Source organism: Ambystoma mexicanum, chromosome 4p (genome assembly GCF_040938575.1).
Source record: "Ambystoma mexicanum isolate Mex_15411 chromosome 4p, UKY_AmexF1_1, whole genome shotgun sequence".
Lineage (NCBI taxonomy): Eukaryota > Metazoa > Chordata > Amphibia > Caudata > Ambystomatidae > Ambystoma > Ambystoma mexicanum.
Window position 1 is genome coordinate 134,790,269 of NC_090927.1, and position 17,881 is coordinate 134,808,149.

At 48.5% G+C, this 17,881-nt stretch overlaps 1 protein-coding gene across 2 annotated transcripts in view; it reads right to left on the reverse strand.

Moving 5' to 3' along the window:
• KIF3C (kinesin family member 3C) overlaps positions 1 to 14,992 on the reverse strand; it is a 504,835-nt gene extending 489,843 nt beyond the window's left edge. Inside the window, exon 1 of one of the 2 annotated variants that reach the window (XM_069605572.1) lies at positions 12,804 to 14,992. In XM_069605572.1, coding sequence (XP_069461673.1) covers positions 12,804 to 14,216 — 1,413 coding nt within the window. In that variant the 5' untranslated portion in view covers positions 14,217 to 14,992. The remainder of the gene's footprint in view (positions 1 to 12,803) is intronic. The other variant, XM_069605571.1, reaches the window with a different exon arrangement.
• Between the last annotated feature and the right edge of the window lie 2,889 nt (positions 14,993 to 17,881).

Below are 17,881 nucleotides of genomic sequence, written 5' to 3' on the forward strand. Positions count from 1 at the left end.
GGAGCCTCATTGAGGCCATGAGGAGCTGCCCAGTCCTCACTCCACATAGCATTTAGCATGTGCGTGATAGCCTGCTCACCTTGCTTATTCTGGGGGTTGGACTGGACGCGTGTTCAGGAGCTTCACTGAGGCCATGAGGAGCTCCCAGGTCCTCACTCCATATTTTTTAATGTGTGCGTGATAGCCTGCTCACCTTGCTTATTCTGGGGGTTGGACTGGACGCGTGTTCTGGAGCTTCACTGAGGCCCTGAGGAGCTTCCAGGTCCTCACTCCACATTGCATTTAGTGTGTGCGTGATAGCCTTCTCACCTTGCTTATTCTGGGGGTCAGACCGGATGTGTGTTCTGGAGCTTCCTTAAGGCCATGAGAAGCTCCCAGGCCCTCACTCCACATTGCACTTAGTGTGTGCGTGATAGCCTGCTCACCTTGCTTATTCTGGGGGTTAGACTGGATGCGTGTTCTGGAGCTTCCTTAAGGCCATGAGAAGCTCCCAGGCCCTTAGTGTGTGTGTGATAGCCTGCTCACCTTACTTATTCTGGGGGTTGGACTGGACGCGTGTTCTGGAGCTTCACTGAGGCCATGAGGAGCTCCCAGGTCCTCACTCCACATTTCACTTAGCGTGTGTGTGATAGCCTTCTCACCTTGCTTACTCTGGGGGTTAGACTGGATGCGTGTTCTGGAGCCTCATTGAGGCCATGAGGAGCTCCCAGGTCCTCACTCCACATTGCATTTAGCGTGTGCATGATAGCCTTCTCACCTTGCTTATTCTGGGCGTTAGACTGATGCGTGTTCTGGAGCTTCCTTAAGGCCATGAGGAGCTCCCAGGTTCTCACTCCACATTGCATTTAGCGTGTGCGTGATAGCCTGCTCACCTTGCTTATTCTGGGGGTTGGACTGGACGCATGTTCTGGAGCTTCACTGAGGCCATGAGGAGCTCCAAGGTCCTCAATCCACATTGTATTTAGCGTGTGCATGATAGCCTTCTCACCTTGCTTATTCTGGGGGTTAGACCGTATGCGTGTTCTGGAGCTTCCTTGAGGCCATGAGGAGCTCCCAGGCGCTCACTACACATTGCATTTAGGTGTGCGCGATAGCCTTCTCACCTTGCTTATTTTGGGGGTTGGACTGGATGCGTGTTCTGAGCTTCATTGATGCCACGAGAGGAGCTCCCCGGTCCTCACTCCACATTGCATTTAGCACGTGTGATAGTTTATGAGCTGGTTAGCTTACGCAGATGACTTGATATTTTTAGATCATACTCCAGAGGGCCTTCAGGCGATGATCTCCACTCTAGGGGTCTATGCCGCCCAAAATGGCCTAACTGTCAACATCTCTAAAAGCAAAGTCATCATTTTCCCACCGTTAAAGCAGCCAAAATCTGCCCAGCTGGCAGCTTGAAGGTCCCCATCTGGAAGCTGTAACTAGTTATACATATCTCGGTCTATACGTCGATTGCTTTTTGAAGTGGAACCTTCATTGGGAAGAAATTAAAGCCAAATGTATGCTCATGACACAGACTATACGTTCTTTATTAGGTAGAAATGGGGGTATATCAGTTCAGACTGTACTTCTGCTATTCTCTGCCAAAATAGTGCCAGTCCTGTCCTACGGAATGGGAATTTGGGGCCATGCACATGGTCCTGAACTGATCCGTTTTGAAGCTAAACTTCTTCGGGAACTATTCAATATGCCATCGGCTTTATCCGTAGATTTTTTGATATCTAGAATTTGGCTTCACTGGGATTGTGTCAACACTTGTGCAAAGATCTTTTACGAGCTGGATACATTTGACAAGGCTAGATAGCGGCACGAAGGCGGTAAATTGCATCGAGTCATGTCTCAGATTGGAGAATTTTAAGAATGTGGGCACTATTGGCAATCGAGTAAAGGTTTTTGATAGATGGCAGATTGATATAGATATTCTCCCGAGTACTACCTCGGCTATCACCAAAAAGCTAAAACAGAAGCTGCGTAACCTTTCATATCAGAACCGAATTGTTAGACTGGCCTCAAACTACAACAGCGGTCCATTTACCAGCTATGTAATGGATCGGACCCACAGACCCTCAAATCCAGTCACTTTCAATGCATCTTAAGATGGTTGCGATCTTTTAAATCTATAGAGAGATGCAAATGTTGTGTTACATGTATTAATTGTATGTCATAACCTTGTAAGCATTTTAATATTCTGTTTTATCTGGGTATTTTAAGATGTTTTATGTTGTATATACAAAGCTTAATAGCTAGATGTATATTTTAAAAAAATTAAAATAAATAAAATAACAAAATACAACTTTTAAAAAAATGTACACCAGAAATTATGGGTTGCAAGAAAAGAGAACAATTGTACCCAAAGTCTTTCCGATGGGAAAAATCACGAAATATCCAACCGTAAACAAATAAGAATTGGGTTTCCCAGCTGTTCGAGATTGCCAATTAAGTTTTCTTTATCCAGGTGGAAGGAAGCCTTCATAGTGTCTCCCAGATCACAGCCCAGAAGCTGCATTTAGGCTTTATCGGGCAGAGTTTCTGCAAGTGAACTTTTCACAAACAACTAAAAGGGAGAAACACCGACACGCATCAATCCAATACGTAAAAGAGGTATATAAGAATCTAAAAATACAAGCAATGACGTCCATTCCAAAGCTCCCTGTGTCTTACAGAAGAGTGAAAGTCCTGTAAACAGAATGACATTTCATTGGTCTTCATTAATAGCAACTTCTATATTTTCCGTTAAATGCAAAAAAAAAATTAAAGTAGGTTTGCTTCAGTCAGCTCCAAATGGACGGCTTCCTGATCAGAGCACGGGCGTTGCGCATAGAAGGCGCCCACGTCTGCCTTCTGCATCTGCAACCAATTGGTTCGCCTTAAATGGACGCTTTTGATATCATTTACGAAGACAGTGAGGCTAACGGATGCAAAAAGAGCATCCCCTCGCCAGCAGCCTCGTATACATTTGGCCTCCATCCAGGAAATGCGTTTCCTGTTGTGGGACAACTGCGCCACTCAAGCCCGGTGAAGCTATAGTGTGGGGGTGTCTGCCCAGCGGATTTTCATTCCCAGGACCTTCCAAATGCCCCTTAAGGGGTTAAAAATACATGCCATATAGCCCAGGCATAGTTCCCATGAGCCGCTAGGCGCTTTACAAAGAGGGTTAATCGCGGCCTGTTACAGAAACGTCTCGCGTAGTGGGCGCTGTGCCTGGCACAGTGTAGACTCTGTCTGAACCAAGATTTCATATACGAGGATGTGTTGCAGCCAGGGGGGTAGGAGGTGGCGGCGAGAGACAAGCAGACGGGTAGGAGTGGGTGGGGCGAATAACATGTAAATGAGGAGACCGCATAACCTGTATTCTGTACATGTTGTTGGATGTCCAGAACGCCGTTATGTGTCCGAGTGCAACTGTATAGTGAACACCATGAGACTAAATATTGGCCTTATATGTAGGACACCTGGAGATGGAATTGGGAGAAGATTGGCTGGAGCACCACCGTTGGGACGACACTGTGGGTCCTCCTTGATACACGGAGTGGCACGTTAGTGCTCCTGCATCCTGCGCGCGCTTGTGCGTGGATCCCCGGGAAGCTGCAAAGGAAGTGTTCTACATTTCTTTGGGGTTGTTTGGAACTTGAATACGTTGAAGCTTGGGGAAGGGAACCCAAAGACATAGAAGGTATTTGGAACCACTGCAAGGGCGCTGCAGAGAAGGTCTTAAGAACAGCCCTCTTTGAATGAGCTATTTTTTGTGACATTGACCAAACTACACCTGGCGAGAAGACCACCTGAAACCAATGTTGGTTTCCATTTTTCTGTTCAACCACCATTTTTCCTTTTGAAAAGACGTCCTATCACGTTTTTGTAAAGCGTGAGGTCAAGCATAGGTTTAGACACAGACAAACTTTTACTTTGGACTATTAGACATCGAAGGCCTTTAGAAACATCAGTCAAGGGAACCATCCCTTTAGAGTTGGCGCCAGTCAGGCATTACCTCAACCCAGGAACCTTAGCAAATAAAGGTTTTAAAACGAATACTTTTGAGTCTGTGTCTCTCTTGATACCATGCCTGTCTCACAGGCTTCAGACTTTGGCAAAATCCTATATAAAGCACTGGCTCCAGGGGTTTAATAGCTGGACATTATCACGCCAGCTGGGACACTTTAACCCTAAATGAGCACTTAAGAAAAGGGCATAGGTCATTTCTTTTTTTTCTTCTTCGGAATGAAGGTGATTGGCCCCACTGATTACATTTCTTATAAACCGAGTGTAAAATGTATTTACAGACAGAACTTTATGTTTCGGCAAACCAGGCTCTTCCTCAGGGCAGCAACCTTCTGAGCTGTGGAAAATTAACCGCAGCCACCAGTTCCATCTGATGTTTTCCGCCCTGCGATTCATGCCCACTACTTGCTGTAAGGTCCCTGCTCGAGTCTCTGCGCCTTTCTACGGACCTCCTTCACAAACGACCCCCTCTTCCTTCTCTCGGAGATCAATAAGGTGTGCAGTTAAAATGTCGAATTAATAATTTCGAATGCATTAATTTAGAAAAAAATAATGTCAACAAAAAAAAAATCGAATATTTTTTTATTTTATGTTTTTTGATGTTTGGCTAGTAAAACAAGTGTTATAAAAAACCGGGGGGAAACCCCCCATTAAAAAAAAGACATTTTTTCTACATTATTGATTCGAAATTAATGCATTCGAAATTACTGAATTCGAAAACATCACAATAAACCGACCAATAACATATGGCTGCAGGAGCCCAATTGTATCTTACAAGGATAGATCAAGTCACGGAGGAGATATGTGGCCATACAGAGACACAAGGCCTTTAGGTCCTGGAACCCCGCTTCCCTGCCACACCCCTTTTGTCAATGTCTTTTCACCACCTGTTTCAAGCCTGTTCTCCCCTTATTCCTTTTCAATGCATTTCCTGCTCCCCATTTCCAGACGCTGTCCATTAGATCGGTCCATACATCTCTCGCCTTAGATAAGTAAAGGGGGGGGGTGCCCTATGTGGAAGGACTGGGGGCTGGATAAAGGTAAGAAACGCAGGGTGTCCTGCCACTTACTAGTTTCACATACAATCACAGTTTAGGAAAAGAATCAGCCTTACAGACCCTTCAAAGGCCTGGTATTGGGTTCACAGTGTTGTACAGGTAATAAATAACATTCTCTGCAGCAGACTTTTAGCAAAGCCACCTTCTACAAGTGGCCGATTACTGTTTGAATGTACGGATGCATTAATTTGCTGCTTTTTTTTCATTTTAGGCAGTTATTTACCGACCGCTTTTTTCTTTTTTAGCAGTTTTTCCTTTCGTGTTTATGCATTCAAAACAAAACAATAAATAGAACACAATGGTGTGAAATATAACGTGTAAACCACACACGTGCTACGCACGCCATTGCTTATGGACGCGATTTGGACCAAATCAAATTATTCAATACAAGTAAACTGAGCAGAGAAGAACAATTCAACATCATTACTGAGTCTATGTGGGTGTCCTAATCTATGACCTAACATTGGCCAGGCTGCAGACAAGAAGTGACCAATCCTGACTACCCCCTCCCCTTTGGGTAGGCTTCGGATTTCTCTGCATTTGTATCTCTTTTCTTCGTCCTGGACGACTCCTTTATTCTCCACCCCGGCCCCCATCTCTCCCCCCCCTCCCCACCGTGCTCCCCCTCTTCTAGCTGTGTCTAATCCTGTTCCGATGGTCCTTGGTTCTCTTGTAGCAAGAGCATACACTGCACCATTAATGTTCTATTCAGATGTGGAGCGCCTTCAACCCCCCTGGGGGCACGGAAGGGGAGAGGGAAGCCCCACAGTTTGAAGACCACACCAGAGCTCTCCAAGTCTGGATTTTGGGAGCAACCAACCACTCCACATTTCCAAGATATCCGCTATAAAAATGACTCCCATTAGATCAAATGAGCCCGTGATTTACACTAAGGGGGTTGGGGGGGGCTGTTAAGTTTGAACTTTGGTGCAAGCAGGCCCCCTCCACGTAAATGCCATCATTTGCACGTGCGAGTGCAAAAGGAAGGTGTAAAGTGTAAAGTGAGTAAATTCCGCCTGCCATTGAAGCAGCATTCACAATGGATTCCTATTTGCTGGGGTAAAAAAGAAGACAGATTTCATAGGAATAATATATGCCCGGGTGAAAATGCCAGGCGGGCGTAAATGCTGGAGTATTTGCATGGCAGACAGGAAGGGGGAGTGGAGTCGTAATTTTCGGTATGTATGATTGAAAATATAGCGTGGTGTGAAATACATGTGTATAAAGTTTGTATGTCTGCATTTCACGCCCCTCCACGAAACATAAGCCCCAATGTATTCAAATGATGTGGGAGGATAGTGTGAAAACATGGAGTGGATTTGCCCCTTGAGGAATGGACTTGTACACCCCTGATCCTCATCTTCTTTTTCTTCAGTCCCCTGTTAAGTCTTTGACCTATTCCCACTCTAGCACCCACAAATGGAGGGCAGGTTTTTGAGGCTGGAACACTATCTTTACATGTGTCCTGTACACTGAACACAAACCACGGTGAGGAAGGTCACACACAGAGCACACCCCCAGCACTCCCTCCCTAGGGAAATGCACAAACAAGCTAATGGGTACAGATCTCAAGGTCTCATTTTGTACCCAATCCCAGGTTTTGCATAAGGCCTCCAAGGTGCCCCGCCCCACTGGGAAATGCGCCATCAGCACACAACACTCCTACAGCGCCACGAGGCAGTGGCAAAGACAAGCGCAGCCCTTTATGATTCTGTGCTCATTCAGCGACAGCGTTCTTTCGATCTGATTTTTGCCTAATGTTTTTTCTTTGAAAAAATGAATCAAAAATGTATATTTTTATTTTGGGGGGGTGCCCCCTACCACTTCCCTATTAATTTTACACTATTACCAACCCCCTCACACCTTACATACTCTTACCAACAACCCCCTATATTTTTCGATGTGTTTTTTTGAGAAAAACATTTCTACAAAAATCCCATCAGAAAAAACACTGTCGATGAATGAACGTCGTGCCCTTTATGCATATCACAAAGCCTGGATCAAAAATAAATTCCCAATAAAAAAGATTCGATACCCAAAACAAGCCACCATGAATCAGGATTCAGTAGGGATCCCTTGCAATCTATGACTGGCAGCCATCTTCACCAACCAAAAGTAGGGGGCGGGGCGCACGAGGGAGATAGGGGGCGGGGCGCACGAGGGAGATAGGGGGCGGGGTGCTCAAGGGAGATAGGGGCGGGGCGCTAGTGGGGGAGAGTGGGGGAGGCGCTCGAGGGAGAGAGGGGGCGGAGTGCTAGAGGGAGAGAGGGGGCGGGGTGCTAGAGGGAGAGAGGAGGCGGGGCGCTAGAGGGAGAGAGGGGGCAGGGCGCTCGAGGGAGAGGGGGCAGGGCGCATGAGGGAGAGAGGGGGCAGGGCGCGTGGGGGAGAGAGGGGGCAGGGTGCGTGAGGGAGAGAGGGGGCGGGGTGCTCGAGGGAGAGGGGGGTGCGCGTGGGAGAGGGGGGGTGGGGTGCTTGAGGGAGAGAGGGGGCAGGGCGCTCGAGGGAGGGTGAGAGGGGCAGGGCACTCAAGGGAGAGAGGGGGCGGGGCGCTAGAAGTAGAGAGGGGCAGGGCGCTAGAGGGAGAGAGGGGGTGGGGCGCTAGAGGGAGAGAGGGGACTGGGCACTCGAGGGAGAGAGGGGGGGCGCTCGAGGAAGAGGGGGTGGGGTGCTTGAGGAAGAGAGGGGGCGGGGCGCTTGAGGTAGGGTGAGAGGGGGCGGGGCGCTCGAGGGAGAGAGGGGCAGGGTGCTTGAGGGAGAGAGGGGCAGGGTGCTTGAGGGAGGGAGAGAGGGGGCGGGGTGCTTGAGGGAGGGAGAGAGGGGGCGGGGTGCTTGAGGGAGGGAGAGAGGGGGCGGGGTGCTCGAGGGAGGGAGGGGCAGGGGCGCTCGAGGGGGAGAGAGGGGGCGTTCGAGGGAGAGAGGGGCGCTCGAGGGAGAGAGCGGATCACAGGATGAAAGACACGCCTGCTTCTAAGCCAATGTTCACACTCAACTTCACATTTCCCAGAGATCCCTGTGATACGCCCTTGAAGTTAACTGTTTTTAATTGCTTGGAAAACAGAAACAGGACCACAATTATCATAACATGTCCCAGACCAGATCTGCAGGAATATCTTCAGCTAATGTTAGAAGTCCCGCTGATCAACTGTTATCTCAGCGCTCAGATGCCTGCGGGCTTGTAGCGCTATATAAAACTAGATATTATTATTATCCCCAGACTCTATGCAGTGTGTGGAAGAGCCCCGCCCCTCAATATCTTTCTCATCAAGCCCACACCTATAAACATTGGAAGCGCACCACCAGCCCCAGGGCGACCCATCAGGCCTTCAAATCTCCCCCTCATTGTTCTGAAACCATCTTTTGCGCCAGACTGATCTATGAGGTCACCCGACTGAAGATGACATCATTTTTCTCACATGCCTAAGTCAGAGCCACAGAACAGCCCATGATGTCGTCACTGTGCGATAGAAGGGCTGGTGTGGTCATCAGTGCTGCCGTTTGGATCAAATAGAGAAGAAAGACAGCAGCCCGAGCATTCGGCGGAGCTCACCTGCCACTACGTGGATTAATGGACCGACATATAAGGCAGCTTGACCATGGTCCGCCATGCTCATGACACAGGCAGATGAGGTCATCAGCACAGACACCAGAGCCCTCACCCGCAGGATCCATGTCTTCAGAATATTATGAGCAAAGGAGAGAGGTAGGGAGGAGGATAGGCCTGATTGAGAGAAGGTCAAAGGGCACCTCATGCCACTGCTGGAACAGAGCAAAACAAGAGGCAATGGCTGGAAGGCTTTGAATTAATAATAACCACTGGCACAGCTCCAGGGCAACCCTCCAGGCCATCGTTTTTCAGTCTGCCAAGCCATTACAGAAAAGGAAAAACCATATGCAAATGAGGCTTGGCCCCACCCTGAAACAGTGGAGCACCACCGGGCCGGAGGGCATTCTGGGCTTGAAGGTCACGGATGCACCCTGAGGGGTGGCACCCAAGGCAGATCGTGCATCCCCAACTGGAGCAGAGGGTCTCAAGGAGCAAAGGTTTGAAGGTTCCCCATAAGAAATATAGTATTGACCACATTAGATGCCAGAGCAAAGGTCTCCTGGTGCAGGGCAGAGGCACTGACCTTCCTGGTTGCCCCACCCACTTCTCCTGCGTGGGCACCATCAGAGGGCACTGATGCCAAACTAGTGGCCAAGCACACCCTGGAGTGTAGGATCACCCCACCTGCATCTCTTCTGAAACCAGTCACCGTCTGCCAGAACACCAGTCCCCAATTCCTTGGATTGGTGGGGCCAAGTTATCAAAGCCACCTGCATACTGTCCCCATGGCCAGAACTAGTCTGACACGCATGCAAGAGTGCACACATAGACTATGCAAGTCAGGAGAAGTGCAAAAAACAAAACAGCGTGTAGCAAAGTGGGTCTGTGTGCACGAGAATAGTGAAAGCATTCAAACAGTGGCTGTGGAAAACGGATGCACGCGACTTTAAATAGTTCATATTATTACACAAATCCACGGTGCTCAAGGTCAGTTAGATTTATTTCGCCGTCAGTGCCCCATAAAATCCCAATGATCAGTCATTACAAGTACATCATCCAAAAGCCAACCAGGGTTATGTGTGAAATGCCAAAATAAGGTAACCAGGGTCCATTTGTCGGTAATAACTTGTGATTCTCTGTTCCCTCTGTCTCTGACCCACCTGTAACCCAGGGTCCGTTCGTTGTGATATCCTGTTTGATTGATAACCTTGTCTATCCCTGCTGCAACCTCAAATTTCTCAAGCGCCCAGTTACCCTAGGGTTTGGGGCGCCATACAAATAATAAACAAATCCAAATAAGTACTTCAATACAGATCCAAATTAGATCAACAACTAAAACAATGATCCAATCCCTTATTAACGTCTTACATTTATGCAGTTAAAATATAGATTGCACACATCCATGTAACGAACAATTATCCCTTGTCCTCAATCTCAAGCAGCCCCAAATTCTGCTTTGCATTGCGTTTCCACGCAGAGATGAAAGGGCGGTGGTTGTTCCAATGTTGGGAGAAGGTATTTTTTTCCCTTAGAATGTTGGAAGAGGGGCAAAATAAAAGGAAATTGACCAAGCCTTCCCGGCGGAAATGACATCATTTGCATTCCCCCTTGCTCATTTCAGCGACATCGGAAGGCTTTCCGCCCCACCCAGGATTCGACCTGTCACCTGCTGGCCACACACCTTTGTCTGCAGCTACATTTCAGGGTCTTCTGTTTTTTAGAAGTGTACTTTTATGTCAAACTGGTCACTCATTTTCAAATTCACACTTCCATAAGTGTGGGGGGTGAGGGGGAGTCTGCCCGCGCCTTCCGTTGCACAACCTTCCCCTGATGCGCCTGCCAAGATCCCAGTTCTGAGCACGAGCGCCTGATCTCTCAATGCACCAGTGGTGTCTGATGGGAGTCTTGAGCTTGACAACCTGCCTTGGAGTTCTTTTCCCCCTCGATAGCACAGATTGTAATTGGCTACCTCTTTCAGTGATCATATTAGCCCGAACTAACTGTTTCATGGCACTGCAGAAGTGGTAGCAAGCAGAGCCTCTCAAATGCACGCAGAGGGCACAACCCCATCCCCAGAGGTCAATAGCGTTTAGCCCCCACTGCATCGCAAGGGGTCCTCAGTGGTCAACAGAAAAACAAGAGACGGAAATCGGAGCACGCGCTATGACATCAATAACAACAACCAACAAAACACCAATACTGGACCAGTGGGGCACATGACCCAGTATTATCTACTGGGGGATACGCCCATAGGCATTGCTAGGGGGGGTCTTAGGGGGCTATAGCCCCTGGTCTTTTGGTTGTAGCCCCTGATAGAATCTCAGGAGCTACAACCAAAAGGCTAGCTAGCCCCCAGTCCCAACAGTTCCGACATCAGCGTAGCCCCGGGTCTTTTCCAGACCTAGCAACTCCCCTGGATACGCCTGGTAAAAAGCATCAGGTGGTTTTCCCAGGATCACATCATTTGGCCATGTGGGGGTTCTAGGATCTGAACCAAGGTCTTCCTGTTCTACAGCTAACGACTTAATGACCAGATAACATCCCCTCTTCAGAAGTATCCAAGTGTATCAAAAGGAGCGACTCCCCACCCCTCAATAGAGCTCAAATGCCCCCATCGGTTAACTCTTCTAAATCCACTGTCTTAGCCCAATCCCCGCGAACCCCAAAAAAAGAGATAGATCTGAGGCATAGCATTGCCACCACATCCTTTATATTTTGTTATGTATTTACACGGGCAGCATTTTTTACCCGCACTGCAGGGGGCGCTCTACTGCTCCTGCCTTTTGATCTGAAGAATGCGCATAACTACTGGGCCCCAGAAATGGGGGAGGGGACACCAAAATAAAACAAAGCAGCTTTACAAGACAAAACACCCCATATGCTGACAACAGAGTGTTGGACCAAATACGCTAACACCCAGTATGGTATGGCTGGAACCTGTCGGCTGCCCCGCCAGTGGGCCGTGAGCAAAATGGTCATTTAGTAATCATGGGCCCAAACTAAGGTTGCTAATGGTGAACCTTCCCCCTGCTCACCCCACCAGTTCCCTGGACCTTCCTCTCTGACTCTATGCAGGAGAAACCCATAGAGATACATCTTTAGTCATGAGGGAGACCTCTATCCTAATGGTTGACCTCCCTCCTACTCACCCCTCCAGACGCCTGGACCTTCCTCTCTGACTCTATGCAGGGGAAACCCATAGTGATACATCTTTAGTCATGGGGGAGACCTCTATCCTAATGGTGGACCTCCCCCCTGCACACCCCACCAGTTCCCTGGACCTTCCTCTCTGACTCTATGCAGGAGAAACCCATAGTGATACATCTTTAGTCATGGGGGAGACCTCTATCCTAATGGTGGACCTCCCCCCTGCACACCCCACCAGTTCCCTGGACCTTCCTCTCTGGCTCTATGCAGGAGAAACCCATAGTGATACATCTTTAGTCATGGGGGAGACCTCTATCCTAATGGTGGACCTCCCCCCTGCACACCCCACCAGTTCCCTGGACCTTCCTCTCTGACTCTATGCAGGAGAAACCCAAAATGATACATTTTTAGTCATGAGGGAGACCTCTATCCTAATGGTGGACCTCCCTCCTGCTCACCCCTCCAGACCCCTGGACCTTCCTCTCTGACTCTATGCAGGAGAAACCCATAGTGATACATCTTTAGTCATGAGGGAGACCTCTATCCTAATGGTGGACCTTGCTCCTACTCACCCCACCAGACCCCTGGACCTTCCACTTTGACTCTATGCAGGAGAAACACACAGTGATACATCTTTAGTCATGAGGGAGACCTCTATCAATCAGAGCATTCCAGCACTGACGCGCCTTACAGGAAGTTCTGCCTTTAAGAAGATGGCAGGTTCCAGTACACCAAGTAACAAGCTATCAATAACAATATATTCTTTTTAAATGTACACATACCCTGGATAAAAAAAGACACCTGTACTCTGGGAGACAACACTGGACAAGTAAATCACTTGGGCTGGAGTGCTGGAACAACAGCGATGATTCTACTAGAATGTATTTGATAAACATGTTACTGCCTCTAGAATTTAGGATATAGGTAAATCAGGCCTGTCTAGAACAGGAATGAAACATAAAGAAATTACCAATGGAGAATGATTTCATGATAAATTAGTACTGTTCATATTTCACAACCGTAAAGGGAAGCAAGTCACAAATCAGACGCCTTACCTTGAATTTGACCGCTAGCAGCTCAGTAGCTTCCTGCTCCTTCCTAAGGTCCTCCATCATCTTCTCCTTCTCCTCCAGCAGCTTCAGTTTCTCCTCAGCCAACAAACTGTGGTCATCCTGGATGGCCGCCTTCTCCTGCTCCAGCTTCTCAGTCTGCTCCTTCAAGTAGTTCTCCACGTTTTTCTCTATGATGTTATCTTCGTTCTCCTCTTCGGCCTCAAAGTCCACCATTGAATCCCCATCCACCGTCTTCCTCCGCCGGCTGTTCCTCCTCCTCTTCTTGCTCAGCATGCCACGTGTCTCCAGCTGGGCCTTAAGTCTGGCAATTTCTTCTTGGAACTCCCGCAACAAAGTGTCTTTCGGGTCTTCGTTAACTCTTGGCTTGTTCTTTATGTTCTTAGCCCTGTTGGCGAACCTGAGTGTCGATAAGGTCTCATCGTAACTGTGGGATGCAGGCCCTAGGGTGGCTACCATGATCGTCTTGGCATTCCCACCCAGAGAGTCTTGAAGCAAGCGCGTTAGTTTGGAGTCTCTGTATGGGATGTGAGTGCTCTTGCCGTCAACCAGGGCAGATATCACGTTCCCCAGGGCTGATAAGGACAGGTTGATCTTAGACGCTTCCTTTGGCCTTTCACCATGTTGTCCCATTTTACTCTGACGTTCGCTACCAGCCAAGTCCACCAAGTTGAGCTTGCCCACCCGGATGTGGTCTTCTCCATCTGCATCTGTCTCGCTACACTCTATTGTAATGACAAAGATGGCGTGGGACCTAGAGCTGTGCTCGTTCATGTTGGTGCTGGCCACTGATCGCGACTGGTTGCCCAAGTTCATGACGTGCTCAATCTCCTTCACATTCTTGGTCACAAACGACGAGAGGTCCTTGATGTAGACTCCAGAGTCGGGGTTCTCCTTCAGCTCTAGCTTCTTGCTTTGGTCCTTGGACAGGAGGTCCCGGATCTCCTCCTGGTAAATTTCCAGGTAAGATGCCCGCACTAGAAACTGTTGGTTTTGGGACCTGGAAATGTGGGTGAAGATATGTTCAAAGGAATTGGGGATCACCCCCCTCTTCTCTGTGTCCGCCCAGGCTCCTTGCATGGTGTAGGTCTTCCCGGTACCCGTCTGTCCGTACGCGAAGATGGTCCCATTGAAGCCCTGAAGGACCGAGTCGATCAGTGGCCTGACCGTCTCGATGTACAGATCCGCCTGCTTGGAGCTGGCATCATACACGGCGTCGAAGGTGAACGTCTTGGCCAGTTCCCCCGGGGAGGCCTTGGCATTGTGAAGGGTCACCTGGCCCAGCTTGACATCCATGTCCACGATGCGCTCGTGCCCCGCTGCATCCTCCTTGCGGCTCATGGGGCGGCATCGGACCACCACCTTCAGCGCCTCGCTGCTCTTGGGTTTACTACACATCTTGGCTTTGCCACTCCCTGGGTGGCACACTAGCGTATCACAGACAGCCTACATCCAAGGCAGGATCACCTTAATTCTTGGCTAATTTCTCCTTGAGGACCTCTGTCGGGGCTCGGGGGGTGCCAGTTATTTCCTCCAGGCGCCCCTCCTCATCTGTGCACCGCAGCAGCGATGGCTGGGCACAGACACCTCGCTGGAGCTCGTCACGTACAGATGCGCCCCCATGCCGGGTCACCCACGAGATGCATGCAAAGCAATTCGCCAGACACCGCCGCACAAAGAGGTCGCGCCGGTCCCTCCCGGACCCCCCCGCAATGATCCGGCACTGTGATATGCACCCAAAGGGGAAGCGCACATGAAGGCATCAGTGGGAATGGTGGAGAGGGAGGGGCAGGATGCTGGATGCGGGGGCTGGGCGGGCCACGGATCCTCTCGCGCGGGGCACGCCTAAGGATGGACGCCCATTCATTGCAGTGCTATGGGCGCCGCCGCAGCTGCTTCTGCCGGTGCTTCTGCGGGCAGCGTTGCATGGCCCCTCGCTGCTTCTGCCGCACGTCCCTGCTGCCTCGCCTGCTCGGCACGTGTGTCTGCCAGAGAGCCCGGGAGCCGGGAGGTGGGGGGGGACTGCGTCCCGGGAGGGATGCTGCTGCCGCTGCCGCTGGATGGGCTTCTCTGCTGTTGTTGTGTGTTGCCGGAGGGTGGGGAGGGCGGAGAGGGCGGGGCGGCTCCCAGTGACTCATTGGCTGCCAGAGGATGTGTGAAGAGAGGAAAAAACACGGGAGAGGCGTCCTCTCTGCTCCCAGGCCCAGCCCACCGGCAGCTGACAGCAGCCTCGCTGCACCCCCCCAACACCCCCTTCTCAGCGTGTCAACGGGAATTCTGGGGGACGTGGTCTTTGACTTCTCCTACAGGGCAGAGACACAGTGGTAAATTGCACTAAAATCATAATGCTAATGTTAAAGATCATTTGTACCGCGCACTATCACCACCGAGTGCTCCCCTGGCGCTCCGGCGGATCTGAAAAGGAAGGCGTGTTAGTGGGGCATAGCGGGAAGAGGTAGAGCGAGAGTTGTGATGTCCTGTTGACAGCTTGAGTTCGGTTTGCTCCGTTCGCTGAGCTTGGGTTGCGATTTACCGCTCGGTGGACTCCCATGCAGGGTCGGATTGGCCCCTCGGCCTTTCGGCCCGTGGCCGGGCCGATATCGTCCCTGGGGAGTGGGGGCCGGTTTCTGGCCATGCCTGGGCCGGTTTGGAAGTTTTTTTCAACATTTTTTGGTTTTTTTCCAAAACGCCTTTCATCCTTCTTAGGTCGATAAATGAGTACCAACACAGGTTGGGTGATATTGTATGCATATTTGTTCTATAAAAAAGATCTTAAGCATAAGTGCTATACAATAACATATTATTATTTGGCCTTGGACGTCTGCTTGAATTCCCAGTGATTTAGTGTACTTAGGAACAATGCTATTTGATGCCACTTCCTGTTTTGTCAAGGATTGAAAGGTCGTGTTTCATCGCTTCCCGGGATGTCACTTTGGAGTGGGGTCAAATGACATCACTTCCGGTGATGTCATCAGAGGTCAAGGGGCGTGAGGCGAGGGTTGGGCCACTTTTTTGAGGCGAGGGGTGGGCCACTGTTTTTTGGGTGACCGGGCCTATTTGTTGTCCCACTCCGACACTGCTCCCATGTGCTCTTGTGCTGGACTATGTGTGGGTTGTTTTGTTGTTGCAGTGTAGTGAAATGCATGTGGATTGCTGGGCAGAGAAGGGGTTGTGTTTGTTTTGTGTTTAAGAGGTGTATGTGGAACTTGAGATATTAGGGTTGGGTTAGTGGGGCTTTTCTTACCTTGTTGGTTCGGGCTTCTGTGCTCAGCATCTCTGCCCGTGCTGTGTGCTGGGCGTTTGTACCGGTTCATTCTCCGGGTTTTGTGCATGGTGGTGGCTTTCCCCACTAGCGGTTTATGGTCATGAGGTGGGGAAGGCCTTCCTCCTACCTTGGGTGGAGATGTGTATGGTTGAAGGGTTTGCCATTAGGTTGCCATGGGTGTACCTACTCTTGCCTCTGCCAAGCCGCTTGGGCAGGGTCCCCACACCCCCCTAGGAAGAGCTTTAGGGCTTCCTGCGGTGCCAGTTAATTGGGTAATGCTCCTCCCTCAGCAGCTATATAATCATATATATGATCAGCTATATACCATATAATCATATATTGAGTTTCTGATGTATTAATGAATTCGGATGAGAACGTTAATAATGGTGTGGGAAAAGTTATAATTTGAAGACTTTTTTTTAAACACATTTTTTAATTATGTTTTGGTTTGGCAATTAATCCATACACATTTTATATACTTCCAAAAAAACACACTTATCCAATTATATAAAATGATCACTTAAATAGATTTAAAATACCCAATTTACAATTGAAGTGACACATCATAAAATCAATTTCCCTTTAAAATCCCAGAATGTCATCAATCATCGCAATGCAATAAAGAGAAGGGGTACCTGTTTTAAAGTCCCTAGTTCTACAGGTCAATCTAACAAAAATATCACAGGATTTGAACTAGTAGACCAAATGCAAAGGTGACGGAGTACACAAGTGGTTTTAGATTGGTTTACAATTCCCAAGTTTATTTTCTTTAATTATGCACAAGATGCTATATCAAAAAATATATATATTCAACATTTCATATAATTCTGTGGCCCATACTCTTAATTCATTCATTCACATTCATACTTTCTTCATCAGTCTCTCATTCTACACTTCATACTTTGGAAAAATGGTCTGTATATAAAAAACAGTAAAAACATCTGTTATCTCTACATATGTTTACAATTCATTGTGAAACACATCCCCACCAATTAGGGGTATTACACAAGTCTGTGTTCTGTTATTCCCACAGTTCTCACGTCGACACGTGTTTCAGTTGCTCTCAGCGAGCATCCACATTAATGCTCTCTTTGTATGGCAACCTTCTTCAGGACAAAACAACCCATTTTTCAGGCACATGTATTGACATGGGCCACACCATCTAGAAAAATACATAAAACACTATGAATATTGTGTATCCCCGTCACTCCTTTTCAAGTTATTTGATTGCATATTAATATGCTGTGTTCTATAATCACTAGAACAACAAACCAACTCACCTCCTATCCTGATGGGGTCAGGAGGAACAGTGGAATCTGGAGGCCAATAGTCCTCTCGTCTATGGGGTAAAAGATTGTATCCATTACCAAAAAGCTGTCTCCGTTTCACTTGATCGCAAAAGCCAATATTTTATTTATAACTTTACAGATCACTACGGGTGGAAGAGACCCAAGTTGAAGGCTAAGTCACTCACTCAAGGTAGCAACAGCCACAGCTTCCCAGGTGGGTTCATCCAAGACGGGGTGTTCTATGGATGAAATGTCTGAGGCGGAGGCTTATAATTCCAAAGCTATCCGTCTGTCAACGCCTTTTCTTCTGGTTCATAAATCTAAAAATAATATATAAACAATAATATATAAACACCATTGGTTGGTTTTATATATTGCACTTAAGCTAGATATTATTAGATGTGGAGTTATATTACTCCATGCTCATACACTTTTCTTATCTCTTTTGAATTGTCAACACAGAGGGAGTAGAATCAATATTTGTCCGCTTTTTTAATAAGACATTAATC